General features: G+C 35.8%; 1 protein-coding gene across 7 annotated transcripts in view; it reads right to left on the reverse strand.

Annotated features, from left to right (window-relative positions):
• Positions 1-215: 215 nt before the first annotated feature.
• Positions 216-16,865, reverse strand: part of ARL13B (ARF like GTPase 13B) — a 44,186-nt gene continuing 27,536 nt past the window's right edge. For 5 of the 7 annotated variants that reach the window (XM_080377014.1, XM_080377015.1, XM_080377016.1 and 2 more), the window contains 7 exons: positions 14,349-14,454; positions 10,877-11,079; positions 8,417-8,513; positions 7,069-7,300; positions 6,484-6,600; positions 5,918-5,986; positions 216-1,120 (listed from right to left, as the gene is read on the reverse strand). In XM_080377014.1, the coding sequence (XP_080233140.1) occupies positions 1,044-1,120; positions 5,918-5,986; positions 6,484-6,600; positions 7,069-7,300; positions 8,417-8,513; positions 10,877-11,079; positions 14,349-14,454 (901 nt within the window). In that variant the 3' untranslated portion in view covers positions 216-1,043. Of the gene's footprint in view, positions 1,121-4,185; positions 4,230-5,917; positions 5,987-6,483; positions 6,601-7,068; positions 7,301-8,416; positions 8,514-10,876; positions 11,080-14,348; positions 14,455-16,865 lie in introns of all 7 variants that reach the window. The other 2 variants (XM_080377018.1, XM_080377019.1) reach the window with 2 other exon arrangements.

The raw sequence follows: 16,865 nt of genomic DNA on the forward strand, positions 1-16,865 counted from the left end.
ACACATTACATGGAAGTATTATATAAGACCTTAAGAATCTGGGGTTTCTTTAGTTTTCAAGATGGTATTTTAGTATTATCAAGATTAAAAAATGCTGGAGCTTAGCTGCATACAGGTTGATTCAGTTTTTCATGAAAACTGATGACCGAATTAGTGCAAAACTTTTACTATGAGCAATTTTCTCATATGACATAGTAGACAATACAATATTCAGCTCTGGTTTTGCAACTGAATTTATTACCTATGCCGAACTCAGTTAACAAAACAAAGAAAACAACACATAAGAAAACTTTCAGACAGTTCAAACAGCATTAATTCTGTATAAAACGTTTTTATCTTCAACTTTCCTTTCTACCTTCCCCCTCCCTTCAGATTGCCAGAAATAGGACAAAAGCATTTGGTAGTGTAATCCCTCGTAAGAGGTATTGCTACTGTAAGAGAAATGTAAGACTCAGACATACTCTATGGGTATGCATTTGACTATCAGCTTTCTAATGCTTTCTAGATGTCATTTTATTGGTAGTAGGTATGCATATCCATTCAACTTCCAAATAATTTTATAAAAAGTTAGAAAAATATACTCAATATTTGTTGCATAACCTTTCTATATTCATCCTATCATAGAATCTTACAAAATGGTTTAGAATCATTTATAAGCTGCAAAAATACCAACCACTGTGCGGCACCTGGAGAAAGACCGTGGTGAGAACGTATAACCCAGTATTCTGTGATCTTGAAGGTATTTTTCTTCAGGTTTACAGCTATGTATTTTCACAAGTAAACCCAATAAATATCCAATGCCATGTTCATATGAGCATCCATGGACTTGATCTCACGCTGAATCCTGAAGAAGAGCTGGTGTTGTGAAAAGTAAATGACAAAGTCTGATCAACCAAGCATGAGAGAACGAACTCCATGTTTAATTGTCACCAAGTTGTTTTGCAACAAGCCGATAAAGTTATAATTTTAAAAAATTTCCTTCAAGGGAAAAAACGTTTCTGATATAATGTGTTCATGTTTTTTAAATGCTATTTGTGATCCAGTTAAGCAATGACATCATGGGTATCACTGTTGGGTCTTTGGCGTATAGGCAACGGGGGCAGAGGCTTTCCATAGAAATCTGTGTAAAAAATGCAAGAGAAGAAAAACACATCAATCTGTTATTTACTATCTCCCTTGCCTAAAGAATGTTGAAATAAGGTAAATTCTCACTTCCTTAATGAAAGCTAGGTAGTCTACAAGTTTTGAGCTAATTCCTACAAGCAACTTACAGACATCGTGCTAGTCTGGAGGTGTATTGGCCAAAACAGGGCTTAATTACATTTTACTATACATGCATCAGCATTTGCGAGATCAAGCCCAAAGGTGATCTGTAAACATCCCTGAAAATAGGAAATGAGACATCCAAAGTGTACAAATAACAACTGAAAAAAAGAAGTATCAGAATTTGAATGTTACTGTAGTCAAGTCTGCATTACAATAAAGGTTTAAATACAGTAACACTACGCAGCATCCAAAATTTTGGGACCACTTATGCAAGGCATCTATCTTGAAAACCACACTACGTTTCTTAAAAACTATATTAAGAATTTTTAGATTCAAGTGCAACATTTCCTTCTGTCAATAAAGGAGTTTAAAGTAGTAAAATTGTTCAAGACAAAATTATTAAGTACACCAGAAAAGAGTAACAACTATTCCCAAAAATTGTAATTGATTAAAAAAAATAAATAAATACAAAACCCACAAACCTATGCAGACTGCTACATGCAAAGCATTTCACAAGCGAAATAATATAATGAAAGATGGAAAAAGGAAAGAGGTAGAAATCAAGAAAAAATAGAAGCAGCTTTTTGAAGCATTCAAATCTCAATTTTGTTTATACTGACAACCTCTTCTCCAACAAAGCCTTGATGGCCTGCCAACACAAAATTCAGCTTTAACTCATCATAATTTTTCAAGAAAAATACATTCCACTTGTTCTACATATGGAATAACTTCTGTTAAAATTGCATTCCTAAGCTAAAATTAACAAACGCAAGTAAGTTGGATTGCATGACTCTAAGAATATGTGTATATGTCTGTAGGATCAAGGCTTTAGCTATCCTTACAGTTAATCAGTAAAATAATAACACTTCTGTATTATTGTTGTAGATCTTATGATTTTAATAGAGCTAATTCAGCATTGCAGCAGCATGTGAAAAGCAACAAAACTGCAACAAATGATTCTAGGGTAAATGAAAACCTGCACAATGGATGTTTTTATTAGTCAGTTCCTTGAGGTCTGGCAGACAATTTTGACTGTGTGTCCAATAATGAAAGAGGTTTATCATCCTTGCAAATGTATCCTCCAGTGACAAGAAATAGACACTCATTACCTAGTGTTGTGCTAGAATCATTAGCATGACTGGAAAAATTGCAGTCTTTAGTGAAAATAAGTGTATATAATTAAAGATTTATATAATTGCCTCTACTGCCTGTTGACTCTGCCAAAGTATCAGACGTAATGTTCGCTGCTAAGAATGACACAAAAATGACTCAATATATATACCAAATAGCCTGCTCACCAACACTTAAATTTTTCAGTTTGCATACTAAATCATTAAGACAGATTTATGTCTCTGAGAACACCTCACATTAAAAAACAGACCTTTGGAGGTTATTCCAACCTCACACTACACTAATTGTACGTGTTTCAGCAGCAAGGTATATCACATATCTGTGACACTTCCAAAAAAATCATTTTTAAGACTAACTGACAAAGACCTGTACTAGAATGCATGGGAATACTGACAGACACCTGTTCCTGTGTTTTTCCATGGACTAGCAGAAATCAACACTACAAAAAGTTGTATCTGCTTTGAAGCTTAAAGGGGGTTAGCTCACACTGAGGAGCTATCAAATGTTTCATCGACACACTCTTGGACATAAGAGTTGGAGAATGCTCCTGAAAATAAGCTCTATGCATAACCAAAGCTCCTTAAACTTTTAGAAGCAGACTGTTAAAACACTTTTTTTCTTTCCTTGCCCTGACGGACACTAACAATTTTACTTGGAGTCCTGAGCATTCTACTGGAACTGAGGTTTTTCAGCCTGGTCTACACGAAAGGTAGATGCTCATTTGCCCCCCACACAAGGATTTTTCAGCTCCTTGGCCAGTAACGGTTTGTCAAGGCATGTTGTTCAACAGGATGCTGTATTGCTATAGAAAACAATGTACTTCAGAGAATCCAAAAAACCCACAGAGAAGAAAGCCTTACTAAAGCCCCAGCTATAGGAACCAATAAACACCCTCCTGCCAAACTTTAAGCTTTCACTGCAAATTGTACCTTCAAATCATTTATATCAATTAATCATGAAACCTATAAGGAAACCAGGCTTTTTTATTTCACAGAGGTTGAACGGCTGAAAAAACTTCTAAAACTTCTCCGTTCGTTTTAGGAAACTCAAATGAGTTTCTAAGCAGGAGCAGGTTCTCCATCTACAAAATACGTAAAAACTCATTGAAAAACACTGTTGCGTGACAGAAAATGGGCAAGGACAGATGACAAGCTAAAATCAGTGCAAGATGGACTTGGTGGTTAAGGGTCAAACTCAATGATCTTACGGGTCATTTCTATGATTCTATGGCTCTCAGATGGTCTGAGTAAAAAAAATAAGTGCTTTAAATGAAATAAGTAATTGATGTTCTTTGATATCAGGACTTAACTAAAGATTTGGCAATGCTGGACCATGCATTTGAAGAACTTTTTTCATTTATAAATAGTGATGCCTAATACATGTTTTCTTGCTTTCTGTATCTGTGTGAATCTTGCATCTCAAAATTCCTGAAAAAAAACAAATCTCTGCAAAGAGCAGGCAATGTCTTGAGTCAAGCTGCAAAGTTCTGAGCACTCCAAGTTTCCTCTGATCTCAATGGTTACACCTCTGGTCAAGAGATCATTTCCCTACCAACATCTTTTCCATTGTTAAGATTCCAAAACACTTTAATTATTGTCCTTATTTTACAAATTGACTACATCAACACAGATCTCAGGTTACTAACTTACATACCTGAGAGTTGGCAACCTAGCTTATGCATTTTTTTTCCCTCTTTGTCCCACCCATGTTCTTGCTAGAAAATGCAACACCTCCCTTAGGCACAGGCAAAAATTGAGTACCATCTCTTCCCTTTCTTCCCCTCCCTACCTCTTCATCTGGTTTTTCTTTCTTGTCGCCTTCTCATTATTTGCCTTTAAATAAAAAAGAGCAAGATGGTTTTATTATTAAGACTATAAATTACATTTTATGCACATGAATGATGTTCCTGTGAAAAATAAGTTTTTTAGGTTTTGGAGATCTTAATTCCCCTTTAAGCATCTTTTGATTCTTTGGCAGAGAAGCTCCATTTTCTGTTGCTTCAGAACTTCAGCAGGTATGTACATATGGTGCTGTACTACATGATAGTAGCACAATCAATTCAAGTCAGGGTTAAGCTCAAGGATCATGACATCCACACTGAGCTCCTTTCTCTTTAAGTTCCTCAATTAATGTTCTCTTTGTTGAATTTGTGTGAGTGTTCCCATTGCTTTAGTTTGGTTATCTTTCTCCGGTATAACTCCAGATGTCTCCACATTCAATTGGCTTGTCAAGATTTGAAAAATAAAAATGTAATAAAAAGGCAGAAATTATCATTTAAAACTGAGAAAAAGATGCAATATGAGCATATGAAAAACAATCTTCCACGGTCTTCCAAAAATAGAAAACAGTCATTACTGCAGAAAGAAATTAAGAACCTGCCTGCTACATCTTGACATTTCCAGTTACTAAACTTATTTTTCCTATCAGTTTGTGAACTTCCAGGGACACTGGCTTTTCAGGTAAAGGAGCAGATCCCAAGCTTTATCATTGACAACTCTCCTTGCAGACCAATAACCTAGGGTTTCAGTTGGAAGTCTCGCTACTTCTGCAATCAAATTTATGTTGGGCTTTTCATCACAGCTGGGATCGCAGTCCCTCATTTGAAGTCACTAACATGATGCACTTAATTTGGAAGTGCCCACATGTCTGTAGCTTTCCTTGCCAAAAGAAAACACCCCCAAATCAATGACAAAAAACTTACAGACTATGCTTTCAAAACCATACGGAGGCAGTACCAGTGGGGAGAAGAAATTTTAGACTATCTCAAGAGGCAAGACAGGGAGTCAGCCTACACACAGTGAATTCACCTGGATGGAGGCTATGGTTCACAGAACTACAGAAAAATACACGGGGCTCATTTGGGTTCAGTATTGTGATGTGATTGGCACTTCCAGATCAGATCGTAAGATCAGTGTGGAAACAAACAGGCAGTACAGAACCAGCCTGGATGTGGAAAAGCCACTATGGATGGCAAATTAATAAGCCCTGCTGGATCTCTGCAGTCCTGCTTAGGTCTTTCTGCGGTATCCTCTCTGCTGAGTACCTCAGCCTTTTTCCAGTATCCAGCTAACCCCGCTCCTGTTCCCACTGCATCAGATAATGATGAATTGTCTACATATGGAAAATGGAGATACACTTTGAAACTTCCATTTTGAATGCAAAATGTGTTTGGACTCTTAAAAGCAATTGATCCTGCTGCTCTTTGTTATGTGCCACATTATAATATTTAGTTGCATGCTGCTGTGCAAATAACTTCTGATCATTAATAGCTTCTGATATCCTGTGCCACTTCAAACTTTATAAGGGAATCTGACAGAACTTAATCTTTTTGGTAAAAAAAGGAGTAAGACTTGAAAAATCAAAAAGGTGCTTTCTACTAAGCAAAAGTGTTAGCTTTTGGTCAATGAAAACTGGCATTAAGAAATTTAAAAAAAGGATGAAGGATGAAATGAATGTAGAAGTGAATGAACAATGGAGAATGCTATAAAAAAAGTAAAAAATCCAAAACATTTTAAATTACCAGCATGATGAGTTTCACCAAGAGGCTCAAGTTTTCGAAGTCTATTAAGTTTGGGAGTTCCCCAGCCAACTAAAGGAAAACAAAGACAGTCAAAACACGCCACGACTGCACTTGATTCTGATGAAATGTATGAAAGCCAGCTCTCTTTGGGAGAAATCAAAGCATTTAGAAATGCCAAAAGTATGTAATATATTGTATCTATGGTGAATAATTATTAAATACTTTAAAAATAAATGGAATTACCCTTAAAAACATTGATATTTTAATCACTTTTTCACCAGTCAGTAGGCAAGTTTCTGCCTTTTTTTTTTTCTTTTCTTTTTTTTCTTCTTTTTTTTTTTTGTGTGAAAACAGTAACATGTTCCCCCACAAGGACAGATCAAATTAATACTGCTGGAAGTTCATACTGTGAAGTGGGAAACTGCATCAAAGATTTCCTAGAGATTAAGTTTCAGTAGCATATCTCTGTATGAAGACCATTCCAGTTTCATCATTCACAAATGACTATTTTAAAGGATTAATAACCACAAATTGAGACATCTATTATTATTTGTTAGTAGACTTACCTGGTGGAAGAGCTGGTGGTGGTGTAGGATTTTTGGGAACAGTATCATCAGTATTAACAGGTTCTACTCTGTGGCCCCTTTTTAATTTTGGTTTTTTACTTTTTTTCTTACTGTTATCTATACCAAACAGAAATACAGCATTACATATCAATTATATTCAGAGAATATCCTACATCATCTTCTAATAGAATTTTTGGGGTGACATAAATCAGCTCAAACTTACATACAAAATTATGTGAAATGTAAAATCTGCACATCATTTTACTATAGAAAATAAACTGTAAGCATAAAATATATGCAAACTCTACATTTTAATCAAGAAATTCAACTTAGCTTGGTACTGATGGGAAGTGGACCTCATATTTGATTATAATAAAAATGTACCTAGTTTCAGCTACAGTATCAGTCTCACCAACAAGCATGCCCTTTTTTTAAACAGGTCTTCCAATACAGTGCCCTAATGGTGTATTTTTATGTTTTCAACAGTTTAAATTAACATATGGTATCACGGAAAATAACACAGACAGAAGGAAGAACTATGTGAAAAGTAACATTAAATGACGAATTCAAAGGAAGCAGTTTTACCTGAGTCAAGGCATTCTGGGGCTTGCTGCTCACTCTCTTCTTCATGCTGCAAAAGTTGTGTAGTTGTAGAATTGCATGTTTCTAGTCTACTATCATTTGTGATTTGGCGGCTGCTACTTGATAAGTGCTGGGCATCCATTTGTTCCTGCTCTGTTTGTGATTTCAAGAGACTTGTAGCCTTTTCAGTCTCCAACCTTTGCCGCTTCTTTTCTTTTTCAATTTGTTTTTCATTCTAAGAAAAAAGATATTTTTTTTAACACCCTCTAATGCTGTAAAATGACTGATAAGACAGGAAGGTAGTTTTAAAAATCAAAATGTTCTAAAATATTTTTCTGTCCCACATCTAGCATAGAAAACATTTACAAATAAGTAAAGAAATCAAATTGCCAGTATCCTGTCCAGAGGAAGAAAGTCCTGAGCAAAAGGTTAGAAAACTCCTAATTTCCTCCTTTTCTTTTTTTTCTTTTTTAATATTTTAGTTAAAACACAATACACATGCACAGAACTTAAATAGCCAGAAAGTGCTACCATGATTTGGAGAAACACCGACCGAGTCATATGGACCCAATGACAGGCTGCTTCACAGGTTCTACATCACTAAATCGCAGTCTCTGCAATGCGTATACTTACACCCTTCTCTTCTTACTCTGTACGTTGTTATAAAGTGTATTATTGTGCATGTGGCTGACTTTACAAGATGTATGGATATGGGCACTTTTGTCCTGGAGAGAAGCATATGTTTGAATTACTTACTGAAAAAGTCTCTGAGAGTTTATGTGTTTCTTGAGACTGTGTTACCTCAAGTCAACCAAATAAAAAAAATACGGTACAATAAATAAGAACTACCTGAACTCAGAAACACAGGTTAAGGAAACTATATATTATATACTAATATGCTTTTCTTCTTTCAAAACTAAGAAAACTTCTTAATTGTCTCAGGTTTTCAACAGAAAACAGGTTATGCTCAGAAATCCAGTCATAGTAGTCAGAAAGATTTTATATGGCTCACTACCTCAGTAAAACGCTTCACAAGAAGTTAATACTTTGAATATTTTCCACTCCTGAATATCCAATAGTTTAATTAGGAAATGTGTTCAGTCATCTGTTCACAATACCTTTATTCGACCATGTCTACGAAACTTTTTGTCCCCAAATCAAAAATAGGGAACATTCTTAACATGAAAGCATTGACTGAATGCAAACAAACAAGACTGACAAGATAAAAAAGAAGACAAAAGTGCATACAGACTTAGAATAATTATCTTAAATGAACCACTTTTCTCATTACCTCTCAGAAATCTGTTAGTGGTAGCTCTAAACCAATCCAGATTTCCACATATTCCCATACCTCAGAGATGACAGCAGCTATAGGCTGGAAAGGGTTTTCAGAGTTCCCAGGCTCAGGATCTTCCTCATCAGGTACATTTCTTCCTTCTTCTCTTTCCCTTTGTCATTGTTGTTGGGTTTATGTTGTTGTTGTTGTTTTAATGTTGGGGGGGGGGGGGGGGGGGGGGGAAGATGAACAAAGAATTATGAAGAAGCCAAGCCACAAACTTTACACGCTAGAGAAATACTTATTAGGCCATCTAACATCCTCTGGTTTATGCCAGCTGAGTTTTACAATATGCTTCTGTATTTTGAAAAAACATTCTACAGAAATCACCCTGACAAGCTAACATCAATAAAGCATGAGTATATGTCATGGCAGAGGTAGAAACCGCTGCTACTTGACAGAAGATTCAATCAGCACTTGGGAAGTAGAAGCAGTTTTGGAGGACAGGATACGTGACAGAATAGATCTGTAACTGGAAGGGTATGATTGTTTAACAGCATGCTGAAATTGTCATGCTGAAATTTTCACAGTGGTAATCTTTTATAACAATTTTTTCAAGATAGTCAATCATTAACAAAACAAACCAAAACAAAATACAAAAAAACCCCACAACTATGTGGTGGGAAAACAGACTATGTAAAACCTATTCTTCTATTTTTAACACACCTCCATGTCTCATAATTCTAGATCTTTCTTAATACACATAATGGAGAACTGCTACTAAAGCATTCAGTTTATGTGGTAGCAGATAGAGAATTCATATTTGCTTCAATTAAGCTCAGAAAAGTTCAGAAAGACACACAATTCTCAGTATACTGCTGTTGCACTAGTAGGTTTTTAAGTACCAGACCTTTATGCAAGAAATATTCAACTCCTGTGTATTAAATAGTATACCATTAATAAATTATATGCTCATCAAACACTTTTCATGAATCGCTCTGATAGCACTGGTGCATAGGAATCACTGTTACACCTGCTTTACAACTGCAAGCACTGAGAGAGGAAATAACTCTGTTGTTCAGAGGCACGGAGGGGAATGAAAGGGAGGTCACAGACGTACCCAGGAAACCATTCTACTTGGAAGGAACAGCCAGTGCTGTTTTAAAATTTACTGGCACTACCTCTCTGGTTTGCCATTTGGAACAAGATGTTTGCTATGAATGTATTATGGAGGAAATGCACTTTGAGAAAACATTCAGGGAAGCAACTCTGAACAATAAGCAGTCTGGGGAATTATTAAAGCACAGAATGAAACAGAATTACAATTGAATACAGATGAACCTGTTTCTTACAGTGAGGAATCGATGCAAAACAGTAAAATGAGAATTTAATGCCATCTCTTCTATGTGAGACATGCCCTCAGCTACAGGTAAAACCAGCAGAAGCTACAAGCTAGCTTTCCTCTAAGACACAAGAAGTTTAGCAAAACTTTGAAGCCTTTAATCCAATTCAGACCCAATCCATTCTTCCAGTGAACAAATACAATCAAGATCATGGAACAGGAGCAGAATATATGGAAAATGCCCACATCACTAGACAACCTCTGAGAGACTGTTCAAAGCCAGTGCTCCTCACTACGCCTCTCAACACGGCATAAACCCAACACAGTCCAACATGGTCAGAGCGTTTTGTCGATGCAGAGACATCTGGCAGACTAACAGCGTATGAATTTTTTTATAAGTTTGTGAAATATGTATGAAGAATGTGTCAAATTCCAGGTGTTTAAAATGTGCTTAAGCAATGTACTTGCTGAAGTAAACCAAACGGGCATGAGTACAAGCCAAGACACTTCACAGCAGCTGCACAGTCACTTCCCACAGTAACTGAGACTCGCAAATCTCTGCGTATATAGGGCACACAGGGGGACAGGAGTGATCAGCAAATTTTTTAAGAATGCCTTGCTAAAACGTTTCACTTCACTCTATAATAGGAACCATGGTGGGCTGCTGATGACCAAGAAGGGCTGTGAAGGGAAGAAATATATTGCTTGTCCTGCTTCTCCTCCCTGCATCGTCTTAAGTCTCTCCATGCCTTACCTGCTGGATATCCTGAAGTTCATTAAGCATAGTGTTGAATAAAGTTTCACATCTAGTCTTTGATATTCACGTATGGTTTACAAAGTCTACCTTAATAAGTTTATTTTAGACGTACTTGAAGGTGACCTAAGATTAAATGCCAGGACTTAATTTTTTTGGTTAGCCTCTTGTAAACTTATATTAGCAAGGGCAAATTTATTCAACTACCGCCTTGCAATTCTCATTCATGGTACATTTCCAGCACAGAGCAAATAAAATAAAGGGGGTGAACCAGGCAAAAACTTGTAGGTCTTAATTAAAGAAAGGATCTAGCACTCAGGTCTGTACTTCTAATATGGATGCTCTTGGCTCCGAAGTTTTAAATTCTTTATACAGGAATGAATCAAATATCTTAGAGGAAGGGAGGAAGGGGAGGTAGGAGAAATTACAGAGACAATACCTTTCTTCTCGTATCCTTCTCACGCGCTCAGCTCGTTCTAGTTTCTTTTGTTCTTCATACGCTTTTTGTTCTGTAGTGTCTCTTTGGATGCGCTCATTTAAGGCATCAAAATCTTTTGCTATGATATGTAGTAGCCAATATAAACCCTTTTTTATTGATTTATCAATTTTTTTCCCACAGCCCATGATAGCTGAGCAAGGTTCCTGCAAATTTAAGGAGAGAGAGCGGAAATTTTTTTTGCAGTTCAGAACACATTCCTTGACTGAAAACAAGAATTCAGCCAAACAATTACTTTTTACTGTGAAGCTTGCAAAACTCTGAGAAGTAGGGGAAATAAATTTGCATTTAGGTATTCTATAAATTTAGGTGCTTTTTTTGCCAATATACAAATCACATTAGTTCTACCAAATTCCATTATTTCCAGTGTGATTTCAAAAATACTCGAATACTGCACAGAAAACCATGTTTGCATGTCTATCTCTAGACATATACATATACCCATTCCATATACACACAGCTGTAACATATATACCTGCTATGAGTATATATGTATATTTACAAACCTGTTTCTATACACATCCATATCTATGTGTCTATATAGAAATATAACTTATCAACCCCAAATACATATGTTTTGTTTTGCTGCTGGTTTATAGATAGTCCATGTTATATTTATGTAGTAAAACGGAAAAAACAAGATGCAAGAGAATCAGCTTAGCTCCAGTTCATGAAAGAAATGTTCAACTTGTTCATAAGCACTAAGGGGATAAATAAAATCCAGTGTGAATTTGTCATTAAAACTGTCAAACCCATTCTGTTTCTTAGATCAGAAGAGGTATTGTGGATAGGGGTGAAGCAAAATATTACACATGTTGATTGGACTGAAACTTTTATCATGATATACTCATCAGTAAGAGAGAGAACCATGATCTAGGCAAACCAGCTGGAAGATGGGTGGAAAAGCCAGTGCCAAATTAGTTTGGAATATGTTATCTAGCTTGGATGCAACAATTCAAGGAAGTGGATTGACTAGAATGATTTTTCTCACTGTGCTCCTTTTGATTCAAACAAAACTGGTTATGAAAATGTATCTGGTAAGAAAACATTGCAGGAACAGGAGTGGTTCTCTTAACATGAAAAAGCTTCAAGGAGATACAATAATAGCCTTCAAAAACATAAGGCACAACTGCAAATAGGAAAAGATTAATTTGTTCCTCATGTTAATTGTCAGGAGGACAAGTATAATGGGCTTTAATGGAATAAAAGAAACATGGCTTGATTCTAGCTTAGAACACAGAATAGCAACTGAACAGATCCAGCTATGTGTTTGCCAGGAAGAAATGGTATTACACACCTGATTGTGTTCAGGAGTGAAGGACAATTACAAAGACTCTCTCCAATGTCAACACATATAAAATTCCCCTTTACCTCTTCATTTGACAAGCATTTAAGTGGTACCATAGTCAGATATGGTATGTACAATTTATAACAGAAAAAAATAATTCTGTCCTGTTATGTCCCCCCCAGTGCTAAACTGCTTTATCTATATATAATGAACATATCTTATATATTAATATATATATTTATATAAACATATTTCATATAATTTATATTTAATGTATATCTTAAATATACCTTTATTTTATAAAAATATATAGTTTGCATTCTAATACATTCCTAATTTGTCTAAATTAAGGTTTAAATATGAGTGTTGTTCACTATGGAATGCCACAATACTCTAGCAGAACCTCATCAGGAGAAAATGTATAGGCAATAATACCTTGTTTCTCTCTGATAACTAAGATAAAACAATAGACAGCACTGGGGCAATTTTCTTCTTGGTTTGCACGAAGATTATTGTTGCTGTAGTTCAGTTGTAAAATACAGAAATTTAGAAATACAGAAAATACAGAGATATTAAAAAAGAAAGAGGAAAGTAATTCTCACTGACACCGTGTGACAGTGAGACAAATAGCTATCTGTGGGAAACAAAGATCCAGAAAAAAACTAATTAGACAAAAACCAGTTTTTTGGTCCTTGCCTAATTTTATTTAGATCTTGTTTCACAAGACCCCTGTTTAAACTCACCCCATGAGTCATCATGTTGAAACAACTTGGGACCATGTTTACCTTTCATCAGCCCAGTAAAGAAGCTGCCCATTTGAGTAGGTAAGAGTCTCAGCTGATTTCAGCTATAATGACTTAAGAATACGTGATCTAGTTTCTTTGTTGATTACACCCAAGATACAAATGGACAACTAGAACAGCATTTCACTGGAAAATGGCACAAATTAAATAATTCTAAAGTATTGGGGAAATACACTAGAATCTTACAGGTCTTTCACATTGATGCTGCTTTTCAAGAAAATATTTATGTCACAGAAGTCCCTTGGTAAAACAAAATGGCAAACTTGCAATTGTTATTTTTATGATAGCTACATATGCGTACTGCAAAGTCCACTGACTGAAGAAAAGCATTCAAAGAGTCATGACATAATGACTATAGCAGAGCTATGCCCTGCTATAACTCAGCTTTCTAGAGAAAATAGCAGCACTATGTATTACCCTACAACTCTCCCTAGGGAATTAAGTGTATTTTTGAAATTTTAAAAACCAAATACCAGCTGGAATGGTTTTGCAAAATTGCCTTTTAATTTTGGCTAATAACATTACATTATCTTTTTAAATGTTTCTTATTGAAATTAGGAAAAGTTTACAAAAGTAAAGCCCACAAATAGTTAACTAATAAACTGGTTAATTAAAACAAATACTTCAAAGAAAATTTTGGGAACTACTGATTTAGATAAATTATTGGAAACATTGACCAATATTAAGTAGCTTTCATACAGATTTCTGGTTTTGGCTCCCTCTCCCCTACCCTTTTCTTAGTTGTTTTTTTTTTTTTTTTAACATGACTGTGAATACTACATCTGAAACACGGGTATTTGAGGACAAAAATTTAACTAGCAACTAGCTCCAACAGTGTTATTTGGTGACTACTGTTCTGGAAATTAGATTAATTCGTAAGAGTTTGCCAGGTGGTGACTCAGATTGAATGATGATTTTAGCTATGAACAGAAATGAGACAAACACCATATCCAAACAGTGATCCTTCCTGAATGCTAACGTAGGCAAATTCCATTTCCTGCTTCTTTTTAAAAAGGTGGAATATTGAACTTGCTGTCCAATTAAACAAGCTTTAAACCATATCAGTAACAAATTATTCTTAGATGGTTTCAGAATGGACTAGCATGTACACTTTCAGGATTCTTGTTATAAAGATTTCTTCAAAAGATCCAGAAGCAGAACGTCAAGGTGAACAGGAAGAATTGCTTCCAGAACAGATACATGTCCTGTATCTTTGCTGGGATTGCAGGGTCTGAGTTTCAGTTTTACACTATACGGGACAACCTCCTACCTCGCTGCAAGCTTTACATATATTAGAAAGTTAAGCATCTTAAAAAATACTTACGATTTGACACAGACACTTGTGTTCATTGACAAGCTTTTCCAGAGATAAGGATTCTATTACATCTGCTTCTGACAGGGCTCCTTCTCTGTCCTGCTTATTTGCCAGCCTAAAGAAAAAATTAAAAGACACACTTAGCATCCCGACATGAGATTCTCAGATCTCCAAAGGATAAGTTTTTGATAAAAATAGGAAGAAGGGGAAGAAGAAGAAAGTAAAGACAAAAATACCTTGTTTCAGCCTTAATTCTTAATTGGTCTTTCTACTTAATAAACATGTCAGTCCATGCACAATTTGCAACAGATACTAACATTAATTACTAAGGTGCTTAGTAATTATTCAATAATTATTAATAGATGAAGCAATTATATTTTACAGCTAAGAAGATGGATGTAAAAGACTGTACCATTCTACATCTAAAGCTACACAGTACAAGCTGTTGGAGTCTATGGAGACATCAATATCCTAATTAAAATGTATTTAAATTGGTCAGCATCCAAGAAGGTAGGATGGATTAACGTGGTAAGTTTCCTTAAGTATTTAGGAATGTGTTAACCAAGCAGATATAGTCCCTAAGAAGAAACTTCAAAAAGTAAACTTTCAGTCATGTTGGTCAATGATTTTCTGAGTTTGCTTATGAGCAAATATTAATAACAAATGGAGAAATTTAGGTAGAAGTCCAAAATATGTACTTTAAACAGGCAAACATGACAAAAACCCACACAGGAAATAATTCTGGTTTCTTGAGGGTTTGAGAGTTTCAGAAGAAATAAACAAAACTTCACAAAAAAGGTCAAGTCAAAAAAGAGTTGTTCCCATCTTCCATAAAAACTCTCAATGACAATAGGACGTATAGTCTTTCCTCTCCCATCACCTGCTTTTAATTAACAAGGTAGTATGGTAGAACTCTAGGAACTATGAGGAGATATTAAATAATATTTAACAAGCAATAGACTACTCCTGTTCCACAGTTACTATTTTTCAGCATGAAAACTGGTACCATGTACTTTTAACCAGGACAGACTATTTTGGAATATAAGCATACAATGCAATCTTATTTTGCACTTTCTGCAACAGTAATCCAAGCTAAGCGCAAAGGCTGCAAAGAGGAGTATTGCATAACATTAGGAATCTGAAAATTGCACTTGCTGCTCTCCGAGAAAGGAATTCCACTAAAATAACATTCTGAAGTTTAGCAACGCTTCTGTTACATGAGAACTCTGATTCAACTTTCTGGATAAAGTCACAAATATTTGGCTTCCATGAATGTAATGTCAGATGGTTTTGGAAGCAGATTCCATATCTCAAGTCATCATCAACTCAAATGGCTTTTAGAGAATGTTAGGCCAAAGCTTGTACTTTGGATTTATCATACTCCTTGCTGGTAAGAATCTACTCCACAGTTAGCAGAACTTGTCAGCACTTCAGTTTGATCTAAGACCTTATTCCCTCCAACTTTCCAGAATCACAGTGTGACAGCCTCAATTCTTAATGATTTTATTTCCTTGAGAGGAAGAAAAAAAAAAAAACCCCAAGAAAAAAAAAAGCTGTTTTACATCTATAGCTCAAAAAGCATTCCTTGACACCATTAACCTCGTGCACTATGATTCATTATCTAATCTTTTCAAGAAGAGTTTATGAAGGAGACCGTAGAAAGACAGCTTCTCAAAAGTCCATTCCCTCTCCAACTTCATCGGTCTTAACTGCTTGTGGTCCAAAAAGGCTCACTTATTTACCATCAACCCTACACCCTACTGATAACCAAAACTTTGCCAACCTGCCTACAGAGCTAGAAAAAGCATGAGGCCTTCCTCCTCACCCCTCCTTTGATAATCCACTCCTACTTGTCAACAAAAAAAAAAAGTACTTCTACAGTACTTTGTATGATTTATTGCAGAGATTCCCTAACTGCTGTTCAACGCACGTACAGAACCTACGACGTTTTCAATATGCTTATGATACTCTGGCACTATTTCTTCTCACCAACCAGCTAGAACAAGTAATGTCCTCACAGTATTTAGCTATGAAATAGAGCCAAAGATAAACCAGGGGGAAACTGAAGAAAATATTTCTGAACACGGAGTTTGTTGCCACAGCCTACTCCTTTCTCACCTGTAGATTAAATAACTGCACTATTTACTAGGCTATTTGGACTGCACATTCTACAAAGCACTGCTGAAGCAGAATGAAATGTTGGTAAGCTGCATAGCTCAGCGTGAGTGTGACACTTAACGCCCTGTAACTTGCAGTAGCTGCTGATTTTTAACTTCCAATACCTTGGAAGGTCTAAGATTTGCTTTTTTGTCCATTAGCTTCCATTTTCTTCATAGCACTCCTGTTGCAACATTGACTGTATTCAAAAAATACAGCTGAGGTGCTGTGTCTGAAAAAGTAGAATATCCAAATAGCTATCTCCACCTTATGCTCCTCAAGAACTGAAGTGGTTTTGCACAGGTCATATATCTCCTGCTCGACACCCTGCCCACTTCAGCCTTGAGGTCAAACTTACAAATGGAGTTA

The sequence above is a fragment of the Falco punctatus genome (genome assembly GCF_963210335.1).
Source record: "Falco punctatus genome assembly, chromosome: 2".
Taxonomy (NCBI): domain Eukaryota; kingdom Metazoa; phylum Chordata; class Aves; order Falconiformes; family Falconidae; genus Falco; species Falco punctatus.